The sequence below is a fragment of the Simochromis diagramma genome, unplaced genomic scaffold (genome assembly GCF_900408965.1).
Source record: "Simochromis diagramma unplaced genomic scaffold, fSimDia1.1 OVJJ01000343.1, whole genome shotgun sequence".
Taxonomy (NCBI): domain Eukaryota; kingdom Metazoa; phylum Chordata; class Actinopteri; order Cichliformes; family Cichlidae; genus Simochromis; species Simochromis diagramma.
In genome coordinates, this window is record NW_024386831.1 from 13,881,507 (window position 1) to 13,904,713 (window position 23,207).

General features: G+C 41.1%; 1 protein-coding gene across 4 annotated transcripts in view; it reads left to right on the forward strand.

Moving 5' to 3' along the window:
• LOC120731169 (protein TANC1-like) overlaps window positions 1–23,207 on the forward strand; it is a 98,220-nt gene that overhangs the window by 57,357 nt on the left and 17,656 nt on the right. For 3 of the 4 annotated variants that reach the window (XM_040028049.1, XM_040028048.1, XM_040028050.1), the window contains 5 exons: window positions 3,874–4,007; window positions 6,537–6,726; window positions 11,538–11,864; window positions 20,216–20,338; window positions 22,760–23,041. In XM_040028049.1, coding sequence (XP_039883983.1) covers window positions 3,874–4,007; window positions 6,537–6,726; window positions 11,538–11,864; window positions 20,216–20,338; window positions 22,760–23,041 — 1,056 coding nt within the window. The remainder of the gene's footprint in view (window positions 1–3,873; window positions 4,008–6,536; window positions 6,727–11,537; window positions 11,865–20,215; window positions 20,339–22,759; window positions 23,042–23,207) is intronic. The other variant, XM_040028051.1, reaches the window with a different exon arrangement.

Genomic DNA, 23,207 nt, shown 5'->3' on the forward strand with positions numbered 1-23,207 from the left:
GTCTCTATTAAATACACGAGAGTAATCATTCACAGTGCCGGGAAAAAGAGCAAGAGAAAAAGGGATGATGTGCCGTGAACGAGGCAAAAGTCAAGATATTTGGCCAAAACAATGCTAAACATCTCATTTGGATTTGTTTCTACACACCAGCAACCAAAACCTCATCTGAAGTGTTAAGCATGCTGGAGAGAACATTTTGGTTTGGGGCTGTTTTGCTACTTCAGGGCAGGAAACCTTTGGAGCGATTGCGGCAACAACAAATTTAAAATTGTATGAGGAAATTATACAGGAGAATGTCGGGGGAGAAGTGTAGGAGATATTGGATTATGCAACAAGTCAGTGACCCTAAGCATACAAGAAAATCAATAACAAGAAGGTTAGAAAAAATATATATTTTACAATAACAAAGTCAGGGTCTTGACCTTATCCCATGAGACAGATGAGTGCTGCATGACCTGAAGGCGGCTGATCAATGACAGCATATATTGATAGACTGAACCATTTTTTGTTGGTAGCGATGATCCAAAATTGGTCATCGTTATTCATCTGGAAATTTCTGATGGAGGTTGTTGCTGCCCAGGGAGATCCTACATGTTACTAAATTGATGAGTTTTTCCTCAAGTTTAAGTCTCTGACTGATTGATTAAGCTGGTTTGACAGATGTATGTCTGTAATTATGAGTAAAAATCAAACCAGATTTTATGAGAAATTAATTAGATCCTATCGATTCCAAAAAGAAGCTACTTTCGGTTCCTACCTTAATCGCAAGGGGTTACCATAAGGGTTTGTATTTAAACAAAGGAACTTGTGTCTCCTCCTGGAATTGACCCGAGGATCTCTCGCAGTCCACAGCTTACATCATTAAAGCCAGAGCTCACAAAAATACAGTTTTGCCTCTTTTTTTTTTTTTTTCAGCAGCCAGACAATGTTCCACTAATCTCCAGAAGGCGAAGATTTCAACTATGTTTCACAGTTGTTTTCTCTGGCATGTTTCTAGTTGCCTCACATGGTTTGCACCTGTAAAGCTGTTAGTCTCGTAGCATCTTATTCCTAGCTGTTGTGGATCTGTGTTGATAGCCACTATAAAAGCAAAAGACAAGACTCTGACAGGCTAATAATAAAAAAATCAACAACCTGTCACTGCCTGCTAATGTACAGTAGCCATAAATGTGTGATATGCAAGGTGCCCCCTTTTAAAGACCCCAGACCCATTACCATTTTATTGCCAAATGATTAATATCTGTAACCATCTACTAAAAGTTGATGAAGCGCATACAATATGTGGATGCATGCTTGAAATGATTCGACCACAACAGGCTCTCAGCATTGATGATACCCGTTCAGAGTGGGGTTATCAAGTTGAATTGTGGATGTGGGAAATGATCTTGTATGTTATTTTCTTTACACTTGATAATATTGCTGGGTGAAGGCTCAGAATTGACTTATATAATCATTGCGATGTGCATTCAGGACTGAGCGGCGTCTTTGCCTGAGCGATTGTAAAAGGCTCCCCTCGAGCATTTAAATGAGCTGGGTGACATTCCCTATTAACAATGGATTTTCAATGCATGGCGTTCCCACTTCATGGCATTTGCAATGGAGATGGGGTGATGCGAGTACAGCACGCATTAGGTTAGCATTCCTTGTCTGCTACTATGTGGACAAAAGCTTGAATTTATTCAGTATAGAACTTGTAGGCTTGTGGGATAAGAGAATTTTTATTTATATTCATTTATTTATTTATTTTAAGGCTTGTAGAATATTTAAGTTTTTCTAAATTCAAAGTAGTTCTAAAGGACAGAGCAACTTCTCCTGAAGGCAGTGCCAATAAATAAATATATAATTAAATAAATGCATAAAAGATAGATACACTTTAAAAAAAGACAACCCGGTGGGCAGATGTGTCAAGGGGGGTAACATAAATCTTCTGCACAGCCTAAAGTTATGGATACTGTATGAACTCGTCTGGCAGTACTTGCGATGCATATATATCTTGTTTAACACGTTTTGTTCTTGGCTGAAGGAGGCAGGCACACGACTAAAGTGCCAGGCCATAAGGGCTAATTCGGTTTCGTACCGAAGCCTTTGATAAATTGCTGGCATGGGGTGTTCTTTGACTAAATCCTTCTTGTAGTTACAGTAACACCAGCTGCTTGCATTTTAATTATGATTACATTTCCAGGGAAATTCAAGAAACTTGAACGTTTATTAGATCTGTATTCGATCTGTTGCCGCGGTTTGTGCATTTTCCTTAATTGGGCACGCTTTGCATGTCTGGAGTAAAAGGTTAGCCTCTTCTCAATGATAAAAAGCCAATCCAGCTAATGAATTAGAAGTAGTCATTACTTACATTATTGATTAATCTACTGATGATTTAAAAAGAAAAAAGTGAATTGTTTAACATGTCAAGAACAGTGAAAACTGTCGCAAATTTGCAGAATTTGGGTTCATTTCTTCAGGAAACTTATTTTGTTTCACTGAGCTGAAGCAGGATCATGACATCATTGAGTTTTTAGGAAAACAATGAACTCTCACTGAAGGAGCTGATTATTTTTCTATCGATCGACTAAGCAGTAAAGAGTTCCTCTAGTTAAGTATGTAGTGGGTATGACTTCAGGATTGTGTGACTGTTTATAAGGCTCAGTGCTTGAACTTCAAACGAGATAGAGAGAGATTGAATTTAGGGCGTTTATTGCCAGCCCCACACTTCACTGATTAGGCCTTTTTCCAGTTTTATTTTGGGTTGCATGACCCAGTAATTTCACCAGGTTGGAGAACTGTATGACCTTTTGATTGCAAGACTGGCTATTATGACAATTTATTTACTTTAACAGGTAATGCATTATCTGTGTATTGGCATTTGTATGCTGTTTGCATGCCAATGATGTTTGTCTGGTGGTCTGATTTTGACTTGACTCGGGCTTGGCAGCACATTATGCCACAGGACTTGTTTGTATTTAATCAGATTTACGGTCAACATTATTAATAGCTGCGGAAGAATGGAGGTAAAGGAGAAAATGAAGTAGAGGAGGAGAAAGAGGTGCTGCCAGAGAGATGAATAATAAGCTTTTTGTATCTCGGACATTCTCACTCTCTCTCCCGACATCTCCATCATCAGTGTATGCTTGCCTTTTTGACATCACTAGATTGCAACATCCACATTTGAGTTGCTATCCACAATGGATTTTAGACGATAAACCCAGTATTTTGCATACACTGTTATTATTTATCTGCCTGGTTTTTGGTTTAATATGTAAAAAAAAAAAAAAAGGTCTGTTTGTGTAAACAGAAAGGTGATTACAAGTTGTCTCTTCCTTGTTGATGGCATCCCAAGCTTGAAATTGCAATCTAAAGTAATTTTAAGGCTTGAGAATGAAGACCACAGACAGTTCAAGTTGTGTTGCAGGAAGCAGAGGTCCACTCATTGATATTCAGAGGCTCTATGAGTGAGAGCTGTAAACAACCCGAAAGCCCTGGAATTGGCGCTCGAGGCATGTTGTAGGGCGCGTACTCACTCACTCACTCACTCACTCACACCCAGTCTCTGCTTTCTTACAATGCTGGATATTCACATGTATTCACTTTCTTTTAGAACACTCACACACCAGCCGTGGCCGCACACGCTCACTCTCTCTTTCCTCTCTTTCTCGCACTCTTGCTCTCTTTCCTCACCTTCTCTGGGTCTGCACCACATCAGCAGCAGCTGGGAGAGTGCAGCATAGCATTTCAGAGCAGTGTTGAGGAGGGCAGGGCCAGCAGCGTGGCCTTGTGTGGGGCATCCAGTGTAGAGAGGGAATCTGCCTGCTAGTGTTAAGCATTTCTCTCTCTCTCTTTCTCTTTCTCTCTCTTTCTCTCTCTCCCCCATATCTGTAGATCTGCAAGCGGAGAAACAGCCAAGCTCCTCCTCCCCTGCCACTCAGGAACTGATGACAAGACTGGGCTTTTTACTGGGAGAAGGGATCCCGGGTACGGCACGCATACCTATGGACGACAAGAATGAAAAGAAGGTATTTCATTTTCTCCCTCCCCTCCAGCTCCCCACCGCACTACCAACAGCAGCTGCTGCCATCGCTGCAGCACACACAGAGAGATAGAGGACAGAGAGAAAGCACAAGGGGAGAAGCTAGTTGTGACAGTGTTTCACTTGAATGGATTTTTTTTTCTTTTCCTCTTTTTTTTTTTTTTTTTTTTTTTTTTTTTGCAGCTTGATTTATTTATTTTTTTCGTGTTCGTTATGGACGGGGTTTTAAGAGGCACCTCTGGAACTTGTTTTCTTGGGACCTCAAGCAACGGTAACTGTCACACTGTTTTGTTTGAACTGTTCAATCTGTCCTGAAGAAAAGTAACTGCCTATTCAAAATTGGCTGCATGTGATTTTATTCCTGTGCATGCTTTTCAGCGCGGCATGCTAGTCTCCCAGTAACTTGAGTGCTATTCCAGGGGCTCTTGAGTGTGTAACAAGAGTGTCTGAGTCCGGGTACAGAAATAGAGTTGTGTTAGGTCTGAGCCTCAGTTTGTTTGGCTTTACTAATTAAGCTGGGCTGTGTGAAGAGCAGAACCCAACACGTTAGGTTTTCATCTCGTGCCTTGGACCGTTTTTGACACTGAAGTAGCAATTCTAGGAATGCAAAGACTTAGAAAGCATTTCATGAATTGTGTTCAGTAGTTGGGATGTGAAAAGAGGAGACGGGCGGTCTGACTCTATGTAGATCTGTGTTCTCGGAGTTCATGTGAAGAGCAGCACGTTATTGTCATCTGTCAGCAATTGTCTTTTCCACCATACTGCTGTTTTACAATGTGCCTTTAACTGTGTTAGTTTTTAGTTTTGCCTCACAGAAAATTAAATGTCAGTCAGGTGTTAGACTTACTGTGTTTATTGGGTGGGACACAGCCTGCAGACTGGAAGTTGACTTAGAAAATTTTATATAGTTATATTAGCATTCCTCAAGATATTAGTCACGCTGCCAGTCATTCTCCCTATTCTTCATCCCATTCTTCTTCCCTATCAGCTTGCCTTTGCACTAGCCTATGGTCTAGAATGAATCAGTCACACTTGGATAGGCATAGGTGAGCTTACTTTTTTGTGAACTCTTGTTCATGTTTGACAACAATGTTTTTTTTGGGTTGCCAGTCTGCCACACCCAAATTTTTCAGTAGTGCAGGAACATGTATAAAAAACGCTGTGCTGTACCAGTACAGATGTTAACCAAATATTAATATCATGTTAATGATAAACATATGATATTATAAATGACTGCTCTTTTTGTCTGGTTTTTATAGATCTGGTTACATTACCAAGTCATTAATTTGCCAAAAAGACAGAAAATAAAGAGTTAGTTGTGAATTTGACCAATAGCATTATTCTGCTGTCAACAGATATCAGGAAAATTCTATTATAGTAAATATTTTTGGCCACAATAATTGTGTTGTGTATAAATATTGTGACAACCCTAGTTGGGGAAATGCACATGTTATTTGCACCTACTTGCAGTAGCATAACAGTAACATAACTGTGAGTAGTATAACAGTCTACTAGCAGTCTATTATGCTTGTGAAACCAACTATGGCTGAAAGCCACCCCCCCAGGCAACAAATACATCTCCAAAAAAGGGTTTAGTTTATTCTACATGGGGAATAAACCAAATTGAATTTTATTATTTAATTCGAGCAGTTCTCACAACAGTAGGAGTGTTTTATTCATGCAGTGAATGATAAAATGTCTGCATGTAATTATTTCTCTGATTTGGCTTAAGCTGTATTAGGGACCATCTTTTGTGTGTTTTCAATTGTAAAGTCAGTGCTTTTGTATGCTAAATAAATGGGCCTGTGGTGAGAAAAGTTCAGTTTTCGTAATTTTGTTGTGAGACTAGGGCAAAACTTGCTTTAAAACCTACAAAGTCATAATCAGTTGTTGGAAGGTGTTGCTTTGCATCTCATCGGGGCAATGATAAGCTACACTGTATTGTGTTTGGATCCAGTTAAAGGAAGATGGGGAAACTGGACAAACCAGCTTTAATTTGGATTTCTACGGTTGTCGGTTATCTCAGACAAAGATTTAGCTGTTGTATGGTTGTCAGACAGGCTGGATGACCTTAAAAAAAAAAAAAAAAAGGGTGTCTATTGTGTTCACACAAACTAAAGACTACTTCCCTTGTGAAATACTCTTCAGACTTATTTTGGTTCCTCTAGACATATGAGTGTGTAATTTTTAAGCCTTGCTCCATTTATAGTGCTTATGGCCTTCGGCTTGTGTGTCATGCTCGCATGTAAAGCGCTTGTTTATTTGCAAAGGAATTTTTTGCATTGCTTTCACATGATCCAGGTCAAAGTAGACAGTGGTTTTTCTCAATACTCCTTCCAAATAAGGTTGGAAAATTATTTTTTGTTGCTTTTTTTTCCCCTTGTCTTTTCTTGTTCGGGCTACAAAAAAATGTGAACTTGTTGCCAGCTGACTTCATTCTCCATTGACATATTTGATTAGTAAAGTACATTCTTGGTGTACCTTAACCCCCTTTTTTCATCTCTCTTCTCCGCAGTGCTCTCTGACTAGCCAGGGCATCAGCCCCTGCTCCACACTAACAAGCAGCACGGCGTCTCCCAGCACTGACAGCCCATGTTCCACCCTAAACAGCACCGCGAGCCGTCCCCCACTCAGCCGCTCCAGCCCCTGTGGGACCATCACCAGCCCCAGTTCCACACTAGAGAGCAAGGACAGTGGGATCATAGGTGAGGAAGAAAAGCCTGTTTAATAGCTCCCACATTATTCTCAGATTGCAACTTTTATGGTACAAGAAAAAGGTTTAGTTTTTAATAACAATGCACGCCATACATGTCATCTAGAAATATAGTTCAGTTTATTTAAACTAATTAGATTTTATTCAAATAAAATGTAAGTCTCATTTTTGCATTTTTGATTTTTCTATCATCTTGGTATTTTTAGACTTTAGATTAGCTATTTGTGTTGTCAGTGGCGAAAATGCTGAATGTCCATGTGTCTGTGCTCAGTAGTGAACAACGGGTAACCCGCCATTAGTAGATCCAGTCAATCATTTCTAAGCTGCTTGTTTGAAAAGAACCCCTCGTGCTGTTTATCCTGCAGTCGCATTACCACAGCTAACTTTTCCCCTTCTCGTGGAGCAGTGACATCTTGTTTAAGTTGATTGAATTACTTGTTTCTTTCATTGTTTAGTTTGAGAAGATTCACTGAATTCTTAAAAAAAACAAAAAAACATGTTAGTTTAATGTGAACTTTCTTTTTAAAAGACTGCTGCCTGTGGGTGTTTGCCGTTTCTACCTACTGACACAGCTCAGGTCCTCAAAGGTGGCCTGTAGAGTTTTGACCTGATGCTGATCTGTGAAGCAATGTTTGCATAAGTGGTATTGCGCTGATGCCTGGCTGCACTAATGTGCAAATTAATATAACGTTGCTCCAAAATGTGTATGCCAGCTAAAGATGTAACACCAAAGTAGTTATTAAAGATGACTGGTTTTTTAAGGAAGCAAAAGAAGATCAGATCAGATGAGCATGATGTGTCTATTGGAAACAAGTTCAAAGAATTGCCTAATAATGAGTTGCTGTGCATCCACACTGCCTGACATATTTTACCTTTACAAATAAAGCAGGTACAACAGATTCATATACCAAAACAAATGTCAGGAACTTCACCAGATCACAGGGCACTGATCCTTTCTCTCTCTCTTTTTTTTTTTTTTCTCATCTCTGGAATTTTTCTTTTGTGTTGATCTTTACTCATACCAAGGCTGCTGGCTTGGGGCTGGCTATGAGCTCTGGATAGCTTTAACATTAACAACATCTTCTTCTTCCTTACCTTCTTTAAAATATTCAATGTTCAGCTGGGTGAGGGTGATTTAAGGGTCTGTGGAGTTTGATGTTGGAAACACAGTGAGGCGGTTTGCCTCTAACAACAGGTTAGTGTGTGTCTGTGAGTGTGTGTGCCTATATGTCTGTGGCACTGTGCACATATATGAAACTAGCTGGCTTGTAATCAGACATACTGGAAGCTGATCAGCCAGTCACTACTCCATGTCGAGAAGTTGAATATCGTCTGATTCCGATCCCTGGCCAGTTGATCGGTCCATTTGTACTTTGTACTAAGGATCTGACAAATTAAACAACATTTAATGTCGACTTTGAAGGATATTTGAATACTCCTTCTGGGGTAAGGTCTATAGAAGTTCAGGGTTGCGCTGTATGCATTTAAAAAATGTCTTTGTTCATAATCTAGCAGCTATACACAGGTCACAGTTGGAAGTAGGTGGCACTTAAATTTCATTTAAATGAATGGTCTTTGATTAAACTGTTACTTTTCATATCATCTCTTTTAATCCAAATTACATAAATCTAAAAAAGAAATTTTCAGTGAAAATAATTTCTTTTGTGCATAGCTCAGAAATATGGCCTCACCATTGCCTCCTCATTTAGTTTGCATGGACCTGTGCAAATTAGTCCCCACCTCACCCTTTCAACCATGTGTCCTGCATGACTGAGCAGCTTGGTGCGAGATGCACTAGTAGCACAGCTCATAGCAATGACAAAAATGTAACACCAGCCTCCAATTTATCACTTGTAGCTTACCAGTGCCTGTACTGGTTTCTGGGTTTGATGAGAACATTAATAATACCAACAGCTCTGCTGATTCCTTAGTAGTCTATTAGTTTGCACTTTAGCATGGACACCCAGTCCTCTTTGCAGCATTGCTTATAATCACTAATCACTTCCTGTGAAGCTCTTCTAATTTTAATTTGCAATCTGACTTGCTTCATCTGCACTATGAGTTAGAACAAAGAAAACACACCTGTGCAGTGTCAGTCACTACTCGTTGTGTGAAACCTTTTGGGATCGAATACCATCTGCGTCACATTATATTCATCCTTCACCATGTACGTCATTGGGTTTAGACAGAGCTGTATCGGTATGAGACGGCGTTAAGGTGACAGTTGCCACAGTGTGACGTTGCGCTGTATCTGTAGTAATAGCCCTGTAAGACGTCAGGGGATTTACTCAAGCTGACAGGGAAGATGGCATAGTCTATTGATGCATTAATTCAGCTGCCGTTTCTACTCACAAAGCCTCCAGTGCCTATAAAAATGCTGGGATTCCATTCTGAGTGAGGAATGAATAGCAAATTGTAACTTTATGATGCTGTATTTATCCACTGTTGAACTCCCCCCCCCCCCCCCCCCCCCCCCCTTTTTTTTTTTTTTTCCTTCCCTGACTGCACTGCTAGACTAGAGGACAAGGTGCCAGAGTTTTAAACTTTTCCCTTGCCCTTATATTTGTCTGATATTCTTGAACTAATAAGAATATCAGACTTGCTGATGAAAATTATAGTTATGCAGGAGAAAGTAATGCATGCCAAAGCAAGATCCAACACAACAGTTTGGATTTCCAATACTCCAGAGTTGACATAAATGATTACCATGTTTCAGTCATTCTGCCCCCCAAAGCAATATCATTGCGAACGTGCTGAATAATTTATGTAAGCTGCGATATAGTATCTTCCAGCTTGCAGCTTTGACACCACCCAGGATAAGATGTGCACTGGTGCCAAATGTGTTGCTGTCAGTTGCACGCAATTACGTTACTTTAGTTAACTCAAAATGAGTTTTGTGAGAGAATGCCATCTCTGCAAGTGTGGTTGTTAACTTCAGTAAGCAGGTTTCAGGAAAGTTAGTGAAACGAGCTGGTATGAAGTAAAGTCATGCTGCATAAAACCCAGTTCTTAATGGAAATCGGTGCCTCCGTCTCTCTCAGCTCTTTGCTGTGGTCACAGACAGATTGCTGGGAGGGTGCATTAGCTGCTCAAACCCACAGACCCACACAGACATGCAGAAAGTAACGCTAGTTGTGCATCAAAATCTGTCAGTAATGAAGACGTTATGAGCAACTATCAAACACCTGAACTTTGAAACAGACAGAACACAGTTTTGCAGAAATGCAGCATGTGCCATAACTATGGTCAGCTTGTTTTCCTTTCTTGATCCCTAATTCTACGACCCCTTTATTGTACACCCATTACAAACTATGAAATGCCATGTGCATGTAATTTTCGAGTCTAATTAGCTGTGTATAGATATCCTTTGAAGCTGTGACTGACTGGCTGCTTCACTGCTAACAGCAGATTCTTGAGCTGTATCTGCAGCAGAGCGATGTTAAATTAAATTGTTACATCGGTGACTATGGCATACTAGTCTGCTATGTACTTGAGTGGGCGGGTGGAGTGTTTTTGGGAAGGGGGTGTAAAGTACCACTGGTCTACAACATCCCACCCACACTCCTTAATAAAATTGTGCAGGAAGGAAAAGAAAGAACAAAGTCACAGCGCGTCCACAAGTCAGACTGATGCCTGTGATTAATGTTCTCTGTTCTTTGAAGTTTCACTTTGACTCTGATTTCAGAAGCACATTAATTTGGCTTTGTTTTGCATTAAAAGCTCCTTGATGGAATTAGTGAGACTTTGCAATGTCTTAACATTTACAAAACAGCTCCCTCAGAAGGTCCTTCACGAGGGGCCTGGACTTGACTGCATGTAGTTGTTTATAAAATAAAAATTCAAATTTTCACTAAGCTTAAATAAATAATTACATATTCTTCTTAGCAAGGTCCTGCAGTTTAGCCAGTTAAGCAATAACTAGAACTTCCTAAAGATCACGATGACTTTTAATGCCGTGGTCCGAGCAGGGTTTATCGTGACTGCTGCCATGAGAGGACTTCATGTTTGCCCAGGAAACCAGCGCAGGAATCACAGGGTCCAAGATGTGTTTGTTGTATTAATATTAGTGGTGATGCAACGTGCTGCGCCATTATGAAATCCAGATTAGTAGTGTGTGATGCAAACATGGCCAGCTGGCTGGCCAGCTCCAGTCCACTAACAGTGCTGATGTTCCTGTATCCAGCTGCCTGTCATCATGGAGAGTTAGTCCATTCCTCAGCTTTTAAGATTGTGGTAGGTCGCTGCGTTGGCTCGAGGGGAGATTAAAGGAGTTCTTCTTCTAGAAGAGACACCTGTCTAAACTGAAGGGGTAAAAAAAATGTCCATGTTTTGTTTTATATTGTTATTCCTGCTCTTTTGCATTTCCCCCTCCGACTAGTTGTTGCAGTTGCAGTTGCTGTTTGCACTGGATGATTCCAAATCATTCAAACGCTGATTCTTAACAATAACAATACATTACGTTCTATAAATCTGTGCAATATTACTTTCCGAGTTTCACGAGTATAGGAAGACGATCGCTGTAAATATAAAATGAGCTTCTGAGAACTGTTGATAGGGCAATCAGCAAAACCACCAAGCCACTCAAAGCTGAAAGTTCCATTACAGCTCGGTGTCTCACTAGAGATTAAGACGGATAAATGTTCATCGCACATAAAGACCATTACTCAGATATATCTTGTGCCTCTTCCCCTCATTTCACCTCCCTCACTTGCTGAAAATCCCTTCTCTCTCTCTCTCTCTCTCTCTCTCTCTCTCTCTCTCTCTCTCTCTCTTTTTTTTTTTTAAATTTAAATCTGCTCTCAGCCACCATCACTAGTTCTTCAGAGAATGATGACCGCAGCGGCTCCAGCCTGGAGTGGAGTAAAGATGGCAGCCTAAGAGGCAGCGGTCGCCATGGCCTGGCACAGAGCGTGCGGGCGGACACCTGCTCTCCTGTGGCCGAAGAAGACTCCAGCAGTGCCACAGCAACACCTGCAGACACCCCATCCAGGACAGACCAGCAGCACCCTAACATATCTGCGGGTGCTCCAGGGCCACCACACCCTCCGAGTCACTCACCTGAGGGACCCATTGCGTACCCGCCACAGACATCAGCTTCCCTCATGATGCCGAGGCCAAACTCTGTAGCAGGTAAGACTCCTTGGTTTTTGAGGTCTTGACATCTGGAGCTCAAGAAGTATACAGGAAATGCTCTGTATACTTTTCATCTGTGACTGCATTGTGTTGCCTGTCAAGATCGTAACCGTGAGATACGACCTGTGCCAGAGGCTGACATGTGGCATGTCAGTTTAATCCAAGCGAGTGACAGACACCGAAGAGTGAGAGCATCTGTAGTAGGTTTAGAAGAAATAAGAAGTCAATAGTTCAAAGAACGGACTGTGCTTTTCAGAACAGGAGTATCAAGGCAGAAGTTTGGGATTAGACAGCTGCTGTGTGGTGTGGCTCGCCACTGCCTCGCCATGTCAAACCTAAGCACACGCTCCGGTCTGGCTGATCTGTTCTGCATTCCTGCCCTGGAGCCTCCCTGTTGTGGTTCAGCTTACCATATCCACACAGCTGTCACAGTTGTTGATATTTCCCCCTTCACCCCCTTTTCCCTTATGTCTTTTCACCCATACTATTCCCAGGTCTCCTCATACCTTATTGCTTTTGACCTCGGCCTATTTTTGGTGAATCAAACAGCAGTACGTTTAGCATTTTCCTATATATAATTTTGCCTAAATGCAGTTTGTAGCTAAGCTGACAGTATGAGTCATGTACAGCTTTTATCATCCACTCACTCACCCACCTCCATTCTTTACTCCTTATCCCATTCAGGGTTGGAGGCGTTGTCTGGAGTTTATCCTAGTGGGGTACGCCCTGGACAGGTTTGACTAGAGATGCGCAGGACCCCCCCCAAAATTACCTTTCAAATGCAAAATATTATTTTTATTACAAAAGACATGATCAAACTTTCCCTCAAGCTGCAGTAAGTTGCAAGATCTTCTCACACTTAGTTGAAAATAAAGTGCTCTGCTATTGCAAAGAGGCACAAAGAATTATACCCAACTTTCCCTGACATACTTCACACTAGCAACATATTAGCATGTAGCTATAAGTTTGATTGTGACTATTTGCCTGCACCGCTGTGTACATGTTCCGCATGGACATAGACTCGGTGCATCTGTATTTTGACATGTAAGTGAATCTTGAACTAAGCAGGAGTATATTTTATGGCTCAAATGTTAATGCAAGCTTATGCTAATGATTTTACTCCATAATTAGCAGGGCTGCCCATGCTTATTGATAGAATGAATGTACACTTGAATAAGCGTTGACGGACCAGAGTGGTATGTTAACTGTAAGGCTGTAGAAACAAAAGAGTGAGACTACATTAGAGTCCAACTCAAAGGAGCAAACAGAAAGAGAAGAAAAGACAAACAGTTTAGAGCACAGATGAAATGTTTGTTACATTGAATTTTGAAAGCAGACAATTCTGCCAGTGAGGGAAAATCACAGCAGGGGCAACCTGGGCTGAGCTGTGAAAAGAAGCATAAAAACATGAGTGACTCAGGTCAAACACCTGGCCTAGACAGAGACGACTCAAAGTTTAAAAGACCTCATAAGACTTTTTCCTCTAGAATCTTCCTTGAATATGTTGTTTTGCTTTACCTCTTTAGTCTGTATGTAGCAGCTGCCAATGTTTTGAAGTTCAGATACTTGACTCCTGCCTCCCTTGGGTTTATTCTTGATGAAATATAGTAACAGTTCCCGTGTGTCTACTTCTAGACTGTTTTCTCTCTTTGATAAAATCTAGTCCCAGTTCCTATTCAACATACCAGATAAATGCAACTGTGTAATGTCCACTCTAGGCCCTTACAATTAGAAGCAGGTAAGCAATTTAACTTGTGAAGGCAGTAATGGAGTAAGATGGGATGAGGACAAGCTATAGAAGAAGTAAGGAGTAGTACATGGTAGGCTCACGGTACTGATATTTCCTTGCATACCATAGCTCATAGCTTGCGCATGTATTTTACACAGTGGCCACTGCTTTGATATTTTCTGCAGCCCACAGTTGGATGTGTTGTTCCCTGATGATTCTATTGTTCCAAGAGTCCGTACCATTTTTACATCTCATCATTATTGTGTGTGACATAAACCTGGACGGTCCAGGCGCACACTGGCTCATAAATCTTAACGGACCAGAAAATGTTTGGCTGTTTATGTGTGTTGGTTTGCGTGTGAGCACCGGTGTGCTTGTCTGTCTGTCCTCCCAGAGTTTATGGGCTGATGTCATAGTTATGCAGTGTTGCCCTCTGAGACTGGCAGAACACGCACCTTAGATTGGTTCAGGCCATAAATGAAGTTGTCTCATCGCGTCCTTGATGCTCTCTCCCAGGGTTTCGTCACACAGTGTAAAATCTTTCTTGGCGTCACAGCATAGCAGAGACGGCACTTCTGTTCAAGGAAATTGTATTCGGTAAAAACCCCCAAAAAGTAACGAGTCTAAAGAAGCAATGAGAGAAAAGAAGCTACCACGGTGAAACATAATATGTATTCATCATTAGTGCATTCATTCTGTGCCAGAACCTTGGTGACTATTGTTTGTCCTGTGTTTGTGAAACAGCATCTGAAATAATGAGCTGTCTGGTTAATCTATAAATTTCTCTTTATTTTATTGATAGATATTAAATAGGAGCACGGAGATTAAAGGCAGAAGCAAACAAATAATCATGAGTTCATTTAGGGCATAATTGCTTCATGCTACAGTATTGCTATTAGTTTTTAATTTTATCTTATAATTATCTCCACCAAAAAGACAAGGTGCTGGAAACATTCCTCAGAGTGATTGAAATTATGGCATGATATATTTGCTGCTCATACATGATGCGAACCTCCTGTTTCACTACATCCCAAAGGTGCTCTATTGGATTGAGATCTGGTGACTGTGGAGGTAGAGTGAGTACTGTAAACTCGTTTTTATAGACAGAAGATGAGTACACTTTGGACACAAGGGATCGACATGGTTAGCAACAATACCCAGGTGGCCTGTGGCATTTAAAACCATGTTCAGTTGGTACTAACAGGCTAAAAAGTGCAGAGAACCACCACCAAGAATGGATCAATGCTTTCATGTTGTTTAAGCTAAATTCTCACCTTAAGCATTCAAGTGTCACAGCAGAAATCAAGACTCACCAGACAGTTGTTTGTAAAATGGCTCGTCGTTGGACAAAGGTCACACTTTCTTAGTGTCAGAGTGTATTTTGGCCATCTGTCTGATGCCGATCAACAGATGCATTGCTGGGCCTCTTGAAGTCTCCGTATTCATGTAGAAGGAATGTCTGCATATTGCTGAGAACTGTCGTTTGCACTGCCCTGATGTAGCATGTAGCGTGGGTGTCCCTAGGTTTTGGTGGGAGCGCCACTTTTTGGTGCCAACATGTTCTGTGACAAATTGCACAAATGCTACAAGAACAACATGAATTCATTTAGATTTGTCTTTAGCAGAGCTTTATATTAGGGATTGTATATTACTGTCCACCTCCTAAAGGAAACTGTTTGCTGCTGAGGCAGATTTAAAAGGTTGTTAAAATTGTTACTGATTTTCATCTGGCATCGAAATATTGCATTTAAAGATCTAATACGTGAAATAATCTACGTGTAATCATGTTTACAACAGCTGTTCATTAAATCTAACAAACGTGGCAGGTGCATTGGGTGTAAGATGCACTAAGAGCCAGAAATAAATGGGAACGGCTTTTTCCCGGGCTTCCAGGTGCTTTGTGAACTTCTCTATATCAGTTTCTGTGAAAGTGAAGCCAGTCTGCCCTGTTTCCCCCAAATAGTTCCATCAAACCAAAAAGCAGTGCTGTGGTAAATTAAACTTGATGTCAAATTTCAGCATCAGGATTAGTAATAAGCACTTGTAAATTAACTCTATGCTCTGGTGTTTTCTTGGTGTTATCATTTGCAATCCACTATTTACATCTATCTGTCGCCTCTATTGTAAGATCTTCTGTGTAAACTAGAGTTGTTGGTGGAATTTCACCTCCTCTCTGAGGTGATATACTCAGTTTATAAGAATCCTAATTTTGAGTAATTGGAGTTGAGCTTTTTTCTTTTTTCCTCTATAAAGGCTTACAGAGTCAAAGGGCCATATTAGTGTTGGCCACTGGAATTCCATGGTTTTGAAATCTTAGCCTGAGCTGCTTGTGGTTGGGTTTCTCAGACAGGGAGATTTGAGTGAGGGTCACCGTGGCGGAGGAATGGTGCTACAATGCTTGTGTGGTGTTTAGCTATTCAGCAGAGCTTTGTGGTTTGAGACAAAGTCAGGTATGGCGCACTCATTGCTCGCTTGTACTCCAAAGTCATACATTCCTCTGGCAAAGCTCGTGCGCCGGGCTCTCTTCACGAATGATAACGGAGCCAAGACTGTGGACTGCTGACAGGCAAATTCGAGGATATGTTGTTTGTCTACTAAAACACTGATGAGGTAACATCTGAATGCTTTTGTGTTTTATTAGAACGACTAAAATCATCTTAACCTTTTCCACATAAATACAACCTATGATTTAAAGATGTTTGCAAAGGTCACACAGTAATTACAAACTCATAAAGTGGCGTAGCCCTTAAATTTAATAATCTCACACTGATTTATCTCATTTGCTCTCATTTGCTGTCTTTCCCGGTAGTTTCTGAGACCATGTGGTCTATTGTATTGTTTTAGGCTGTGTTATCATGTTTAAAGACATGCCAACAGTGTGTGCGATGTCTCCAGGTAGACACGGGAGTCACTTCTGCTTCTGGCTTCATGTATATATTGATCTGTTTAGTGCAGAGTTTAAAATGAAAACAAAAAGAGGAAAGAAAGCCCATTCATTTTCTCGAGCATGAAAAGGTCACAGAGACATCTTCTAACGTGCCCTTTTTTCAGAGAATTGTTTGGTCCAGCTGTCACAGCAGGAGAAAAATAAAATCTGTTACAGATCAATCAGTTTGAAAGCCCCTTTTAAAATTATGCTCGGCACTCCATTGACAGATTAGGGCTTATCAAATGCCCAATCTTAAAAGGAACAGAGCGTTAGCTAACCACAGAGGCATTTATATATATGAAATAGCTTATGGAGCAGTTACAGTGGTGGTTTTTTTTTTTTTTTTTTTAAAGTAAATGTTGTTGATCTTAGCATAAGGCTATGCAATTATTACAATAATAATTATCCCTTAATATTTACCACAGTGGGAAGCAGGCACTGTGTAATAAAATAGTTACCAAATATTTTGCTTCAGACAAAATGTGCAGAATTAGTCTCCAAAGCTCTGTCCTTAACCTCCTAGGACCTGGCGTCCACATGTGGACATCACATTTTGGGTTATTTAGACCAAAATACTCAATTCTGCTCTACAAGGGCCTGATATCCACTTACGAGGACATTATACTGCTATTGTTCTCTCAAAATTTTAAACTAATATCCTCATATGTGGCTCTTATTTTTCATAAAAACAAAAATAAGGTAAAAAAAAAAATCTGGTAATTCTTTGTTTTTACATTCATCGGGCCCCAATATGCCCAAATATCAAAGAGAAATTAAAAATGCATGCTGTGGAAGAGTTCGGGTCTTAGGAGTAATAGGCAGACAAATGGACCAAACATCAGTGCGTGCTGATATCAGCCTCTTTGCAAATAAAACAACGTTTATCGATATGAGGGATCAGGTTTTCTCTTTTGTGCCACATAAATGCTGTCTGAATGTTCAAACGTTCGTCATGAAAAGCTATTAAGGCGTGTTTATACCAGCAAAATCAAACCAAATAAAAAGAAAATGGGTATTTGCATTGGCTATAAGCCGAGAACAGCCAAGAACTGATTTATTCATACAAAATCACAAAATGGGTAAAGTGTAACTGGCTACTATAAAAACAGGAAGATATGTGAAGGGAGTATTTGACTCCCTTCTCCTCTTTAGTAGATTCACCTTGTAAGGAGGCGAGAGGGAGTCAAGTTGGGGAGGGAGGGTGGGGGTGGTTAGAGCAAAGGAGCTCAGTCCTCTTCTCTGTTCTGTCATGGGAAACACAGAACAGGAGGTTTTCAAAGGGCAGATCTGCCCGAGGAAAAAAGAATCCCATTTTCATCAGAATACAGTCTTGACACATTTGTGCAGCTTCAAAGTGACTGCAAGTGCAGACTTCAAGGTATCATATGTATGTTTTATCAATGAGTAGAGGTGAGGAAGAATAGGAGGGAACTCGGGAGTAAAAAGAGGAGAAGAAATGAAGGGGAGGATTTGAGGGATGAGGAGGAATCGTGTGGGAATTCTTGGCCTTGGGAAAAAATGTTGATAACGACTCAACAAAAGAGAAATGTAGTTATGGTGCTGGGTGCGCTGTCTGCCACGGACGTGAATCAAGGAGTCTATGCAGCTATGCAGCTCCTTTAGCAAGTCAAATTCGGTATTACGTGTCTGTTGAATAAAGCTCTACTGTGCTATTTCTTTTATTCCATGCAAAACAAAGAAGGAAGGGGGGAAAATAGACTGACATCTTGCGGCCCTCCTATGTCAGCATGAGGATTTAGTGGCGATTTGTTGCATAAAGCTGGTTTTTCTCTTTATTCTCTTTTGAGTCTTGTCCATACCTCCCACAAAATCCACGTGATACTCTTTGTTGCACTCATTTATGAGTCTGCTGCTTTTTCGCCTTCATTTTTTTTCCACATTCCCCTCTTTTAACCCCATCTCTGTGCAGTCTGGATTGTTGATTAATACTGCAGCCGTTAGATAACAAACTTTAATCAACCACTGCGAAGTGAATCTCTTGGTTTTCCTTTTATATTTCCTCTAATATTCTCAATTTCCCCCTCTGCTGCTTGCATACCAAGTTATTTATGTGTGTGTGTGTACGTGCAGCATGTGGACAGAGATGATGTACGCATACGTGTTAAAATTGTAGAGAGGGTGATGCTCTGTTGGAAGGCAGTGCATTCATTTAGCAAGTGCCTAATGCTGTGGGTGCTGTGACTGACTGAACACTAGAGAGGAAGCAGCCAAGCACTCGGCTCGGCTGCCAGAGTGCCGGCATGGGAGCACCGGGGTGGAGGAATCGCTTTTGTGCCCTCGTCCACTGGGAACACTCTCCAGAGATTTAGCTGTGAGTTTACACCCTGCCTACTTGACTGTATGCCTGCCCAAGTATCTCGTCACTGGGGAGATAGAGAGTGCTTTGAGAATTCCCACCATCCTTCCTGGCTTTGGTCTTAGATGTAAGTAGTTGTAGCTGATGAAAAGTGGCATTTGCTTTACAGCAAAAGGTCTTCCAGGTCATGCGCGTTTGCTTTTATTGTTTTCTTTTCTCTTTGTTTGCAATTCCTTAAGCTTTATCCAGTGTAGATGTTTGTGTATGCACAATGCACTGCAGTAAAAGTAACATCAGGCCCTTCTCCTGTTCCAGTCAAAGTTGCGTTGATGGCAGCTTCCTCAGTTCCCGTTGCCAGCAGACCGGTTTTAATTAGCGGGACATTCCGGAGAGTAAGTTAGCGACCGAGTGAGGGAGTGAAGTGAGCGTTAGTGACAGTCTTTCCCAGCTGATATTGATAAAGAAGAAGAAGAGAGGCTTTGATTCCGCTCTTCACTAAGCCCAGGAGAGCGTGGATCGCAACGGCGATAGCATAGTTGAAAAACGAGCAGCAGTTGGAGGAGAGGCCTCGCCGCACTAATGCACATTTTTATTATGTTAACAGACCGTGTCTTAGACTTCAAATTAAAAGCTGAGTTGTAATCACTGGCTCATCAAGTGGTTTTAATCTGTAGACTAGTAGTTTCAGGAGATATTCTGTGTTTGGGGATGGAAATCATTGCCTGCTTTGAGACTTGTTCTCTCTCTGCTTCAAAATGAAGCTAAATCCTAATGAAATCTCAGTAGATTTGAACTCCATAACAACTCAAGTTGTGATCTGGTTTTAATTAATTTTATTATTTCATTTCATGTCAAATGACTTACAGATATTGTAGTTTGTAGTACACAAAAGTCCTGAGATTACACCTGTGCGTCCTGTAGATTGACAGTGATGAGTGCCAAACCCGCAGTGAAGCATTTCTACAGTATAACTCGTTGTCGTTTTATGAAAGGTAAAGGTAATCTGCCCTCTCCGTACAGCCTAGCAGGCGTGCTTGTGGGGATGGACCTCTCATTGCTATATCGTGTCCAGCTGTCAGCTCAAATCAAAGAGAATCGGTGCATATTGCTCTTGACTTTAGAATACTGCTATTCTTCCTGCCACAGTATATGCTGGTAGCTGCTCACACTGCCCCTGCAAATGTCAGAGCGCACTGGCTTTGTTCTTTCCTCACTCATCCACCCTCAGACATGGCATAAGTGCCACAAGGTTTTACTCTAGTGTGTGTTTCTGTCTTTCTCTTTATAGTTGTTATGACAAATGTACTCGGGAGGTACTAGACTGTCAGCTTCACTCTTTGTGTGTGTGTGTATGTCTTCTCTCTTGTCTACAGCCACCAGTTCCACAAAGCTTGAAGACCTGAGCTTTCTTGATGAACAGCGCAATACCCCCCTCCGGACATCCATTCGCCTACCCTGGCATAATACAGGAGGAAGGCCCCCTCAGGACGCTAAAGGTGACTGGGCTATTCATACTACTGCTGTAGGCACTCAGGGGAGATATTTGTAAAATAAACGTGTAAAATATCGCAGTACATAGGATAATGTTATGTGGTATGACTCTGAAAAACCCTGAAGTTAATAGGCAGCCAACAGTAGTTCTGAAGTTTCCAAAGTACCACGTCTGAGTGCAGAGCCAACAACAAAACTGTGCAAATACTTGAACACTGCAATGTAAACAATGCAGCACTTATGGGTATTAACATTATCCTCAAAAGCCTTTTTCTGACTTTTAAATCATGCCTTTTTTCCCCAGCTAACTTTTATCCTGGTTATGTGTTTTGAATCCTCTGAGAGATCCTGCAGATTAAATATTTCATGGGAACATGAATTACTGAATAAGTCATCACTGGATATATACTCAGACTATTTAGTCTTCCTTCTGAAAATGTCCTCTTTCATTTTCACTCGGTCTCAAACATGAAGCTGATACATAAGCATATGGTCAGTGGTTCTGAGCAGGTTTTTTCTACATGAATTCGTCCATACACAACAATCTTAAACAATTGGATTCTTTTCTATAAATTTTATGGGAGATTCAGTTCAACTCAATTCAGTATTATTTATGCAGCGCCAAATCACAACAACAGTCGCATCAAGGCACTTTATACTGTAAGGTAGACCCTACAATAACGCATACAGATGAAAACCCAACAATCATATGACCCCCTATGAGCAAGCACTTTGGCAACAGTGGGAAGGAAAAACTCCCTTTTATCAGGAACAAACCTCCAGCAGAACCAGGCTCAGGGAGGGGCGGCCATCTGTAGCAACCGGTTGGAGAGAGAGAAGGAAGACAGGATAACATACATGCTGTTGAAGAGAGCCAGAGATTAATAACAAGTATGATTCAGTGCAGAGAGGTCTATTAACACATCTTGAGGGAGAAAGGTGACTGAAGAAGAAATATTCAATGCATCATGGGAATCCCCCAGCAGCCTACACCTATTGCAGCATAACTAAGGGAGGATTCAGGGTCAGCTGATCCAGCCCTATCTATATGATTTATGATTTATGGTATTTGTTTTTCAGATTTGGGTGTGATGGCACCACCTTTACCTAAATTTTGCAGCAGTAGGTCAACATTTCAGTGCAGTTTATTGCAGTTGTATTCATATATTGCAAAAATCCCAACATGTGCCATCTTAGGAAACTCTACCTAGTACGCTGAGGACCTTACAGTTCTGATTTGAGCAACATTTAGTGACTTCCTTTTTGACTGGGCGAACCCTCCGACAGAACTAGACTCGGGATGAGCAGCACTCGTTTGATTGCCATGAGAGGAGAGTGAAAAGAAAGGGGGAGAAAAAAGATGAGAAGGAGAAAAGCTTCAACTGTGGGAGAGAGAATACACAAACTGACATGCATGAACAATGAAATGGAGAAGACGTGAGGATGTCGGTGCACCATGTGAGGCCTCCTGAAAGCAAAGGCCTGTCGCAGCATAATAAGTAAGGGGTGATTCAGACGTTAGCTGAGCGAGCTTTAACTATAAATCTATGAAAGGTTTTGAGGCTAATCTTAAAATTAGAGATTGGGTTTGGCTCCCAACCCTAAACAGCCAGCTGGTTCCACAGGAGCGAAGCAGCTTTAGCCTCTGCTTGTCATTCTGACTTAGGATACTGAGAAAGCAAGTCATGGTCATTAGGGGCTTTATATGCAAGAAGATGGATTTGAAATCTAAGGGGATCCAATAAAGAGAGGTTAATAAAAGATAACTCTTTTTCTACTTCCCGTCGATACTCCTTTTGCTCAAGTTAGAGTTTTTCAAACACTGTACTTATTTTGCTGGTATAGTAGAAGGTGGTGATCATTTCAAGTGTCTCAGAACCAGCTCGTTCGCTTTTTGGTTTCATTGTAGGGCACTAGAAACATAAACAGACTACACCTGCCAATATAAACACTCTCAACTGCCCTTCCAATTACAATAGGCTTTTGTGAACACAGGCAAACTCACAAGGTGAAAACACTAGCAGCTTAACAGCAGTGATAGTTGTAATGTTGAAAGGCGCATTAGCACTAAAGGTAGCAGTCATTTAGTGATGTTAGTTAACAAGTGTTATGAGATCTAATTAGTGCTGAAGTAGACCAGATAAGAGTCCTCTTTCAGGTCTTCACTCTGATTCCACTTAATTGAAAATGTATCCTCTACAGTGTTCAGGGTTTTTCCATGTATGTGGCTCCTTCTGGGAAGAAGAATGCGGGAGATGCTCAAAGCATGTTTGTAGGTTAACTGCAAGGGAAAACGATTTATTACAGTAAAGTTTCCAGCATTTAAAAGAAGTAATCATTTGTTAACTTCCCGGAGACATGGGGAAAAAAATAGAAGTAGTGTAAACAATTTTAATCTGTTTCATTTCTTTTCCCGTTTCCTTCAGCGCGTTTTGCTCCCTACAAACCCGTGGACATCATGCTCAAACCTTTGCTGTTCGAGGTTCCCAGCATCACCACAGATTCTGTGTTTGTGGGCCGAGATTGGCTCTTTCAGCATCTGGAAGATGTCCTGAAGGCCGGCGAGTCCACAGAGAACCACGGTGCTGTGGTGGTGGGCAGCGTGGGTTATGGGAAGACGGCCATCATCTCCCGACTTGTGGCGCTGAGCTGCCATGGAGGACGCATGCGTCAGATCGCCTCCAACAGTCCCAGCGCCTCCCCGAAAAGTAATTAGTTTTAGTATTTGCCTTTGGATGTGAGCACTACATTAACTGCTCGTGTTTAGCTAATGTTGTTATAATTTCATTTCAACATTAGCTTGCAAAGTGTGGGAGGGAAGTAATTATATATTCGTTGGCAATATAAAATCAAGTTGACTAATATTACATTTAC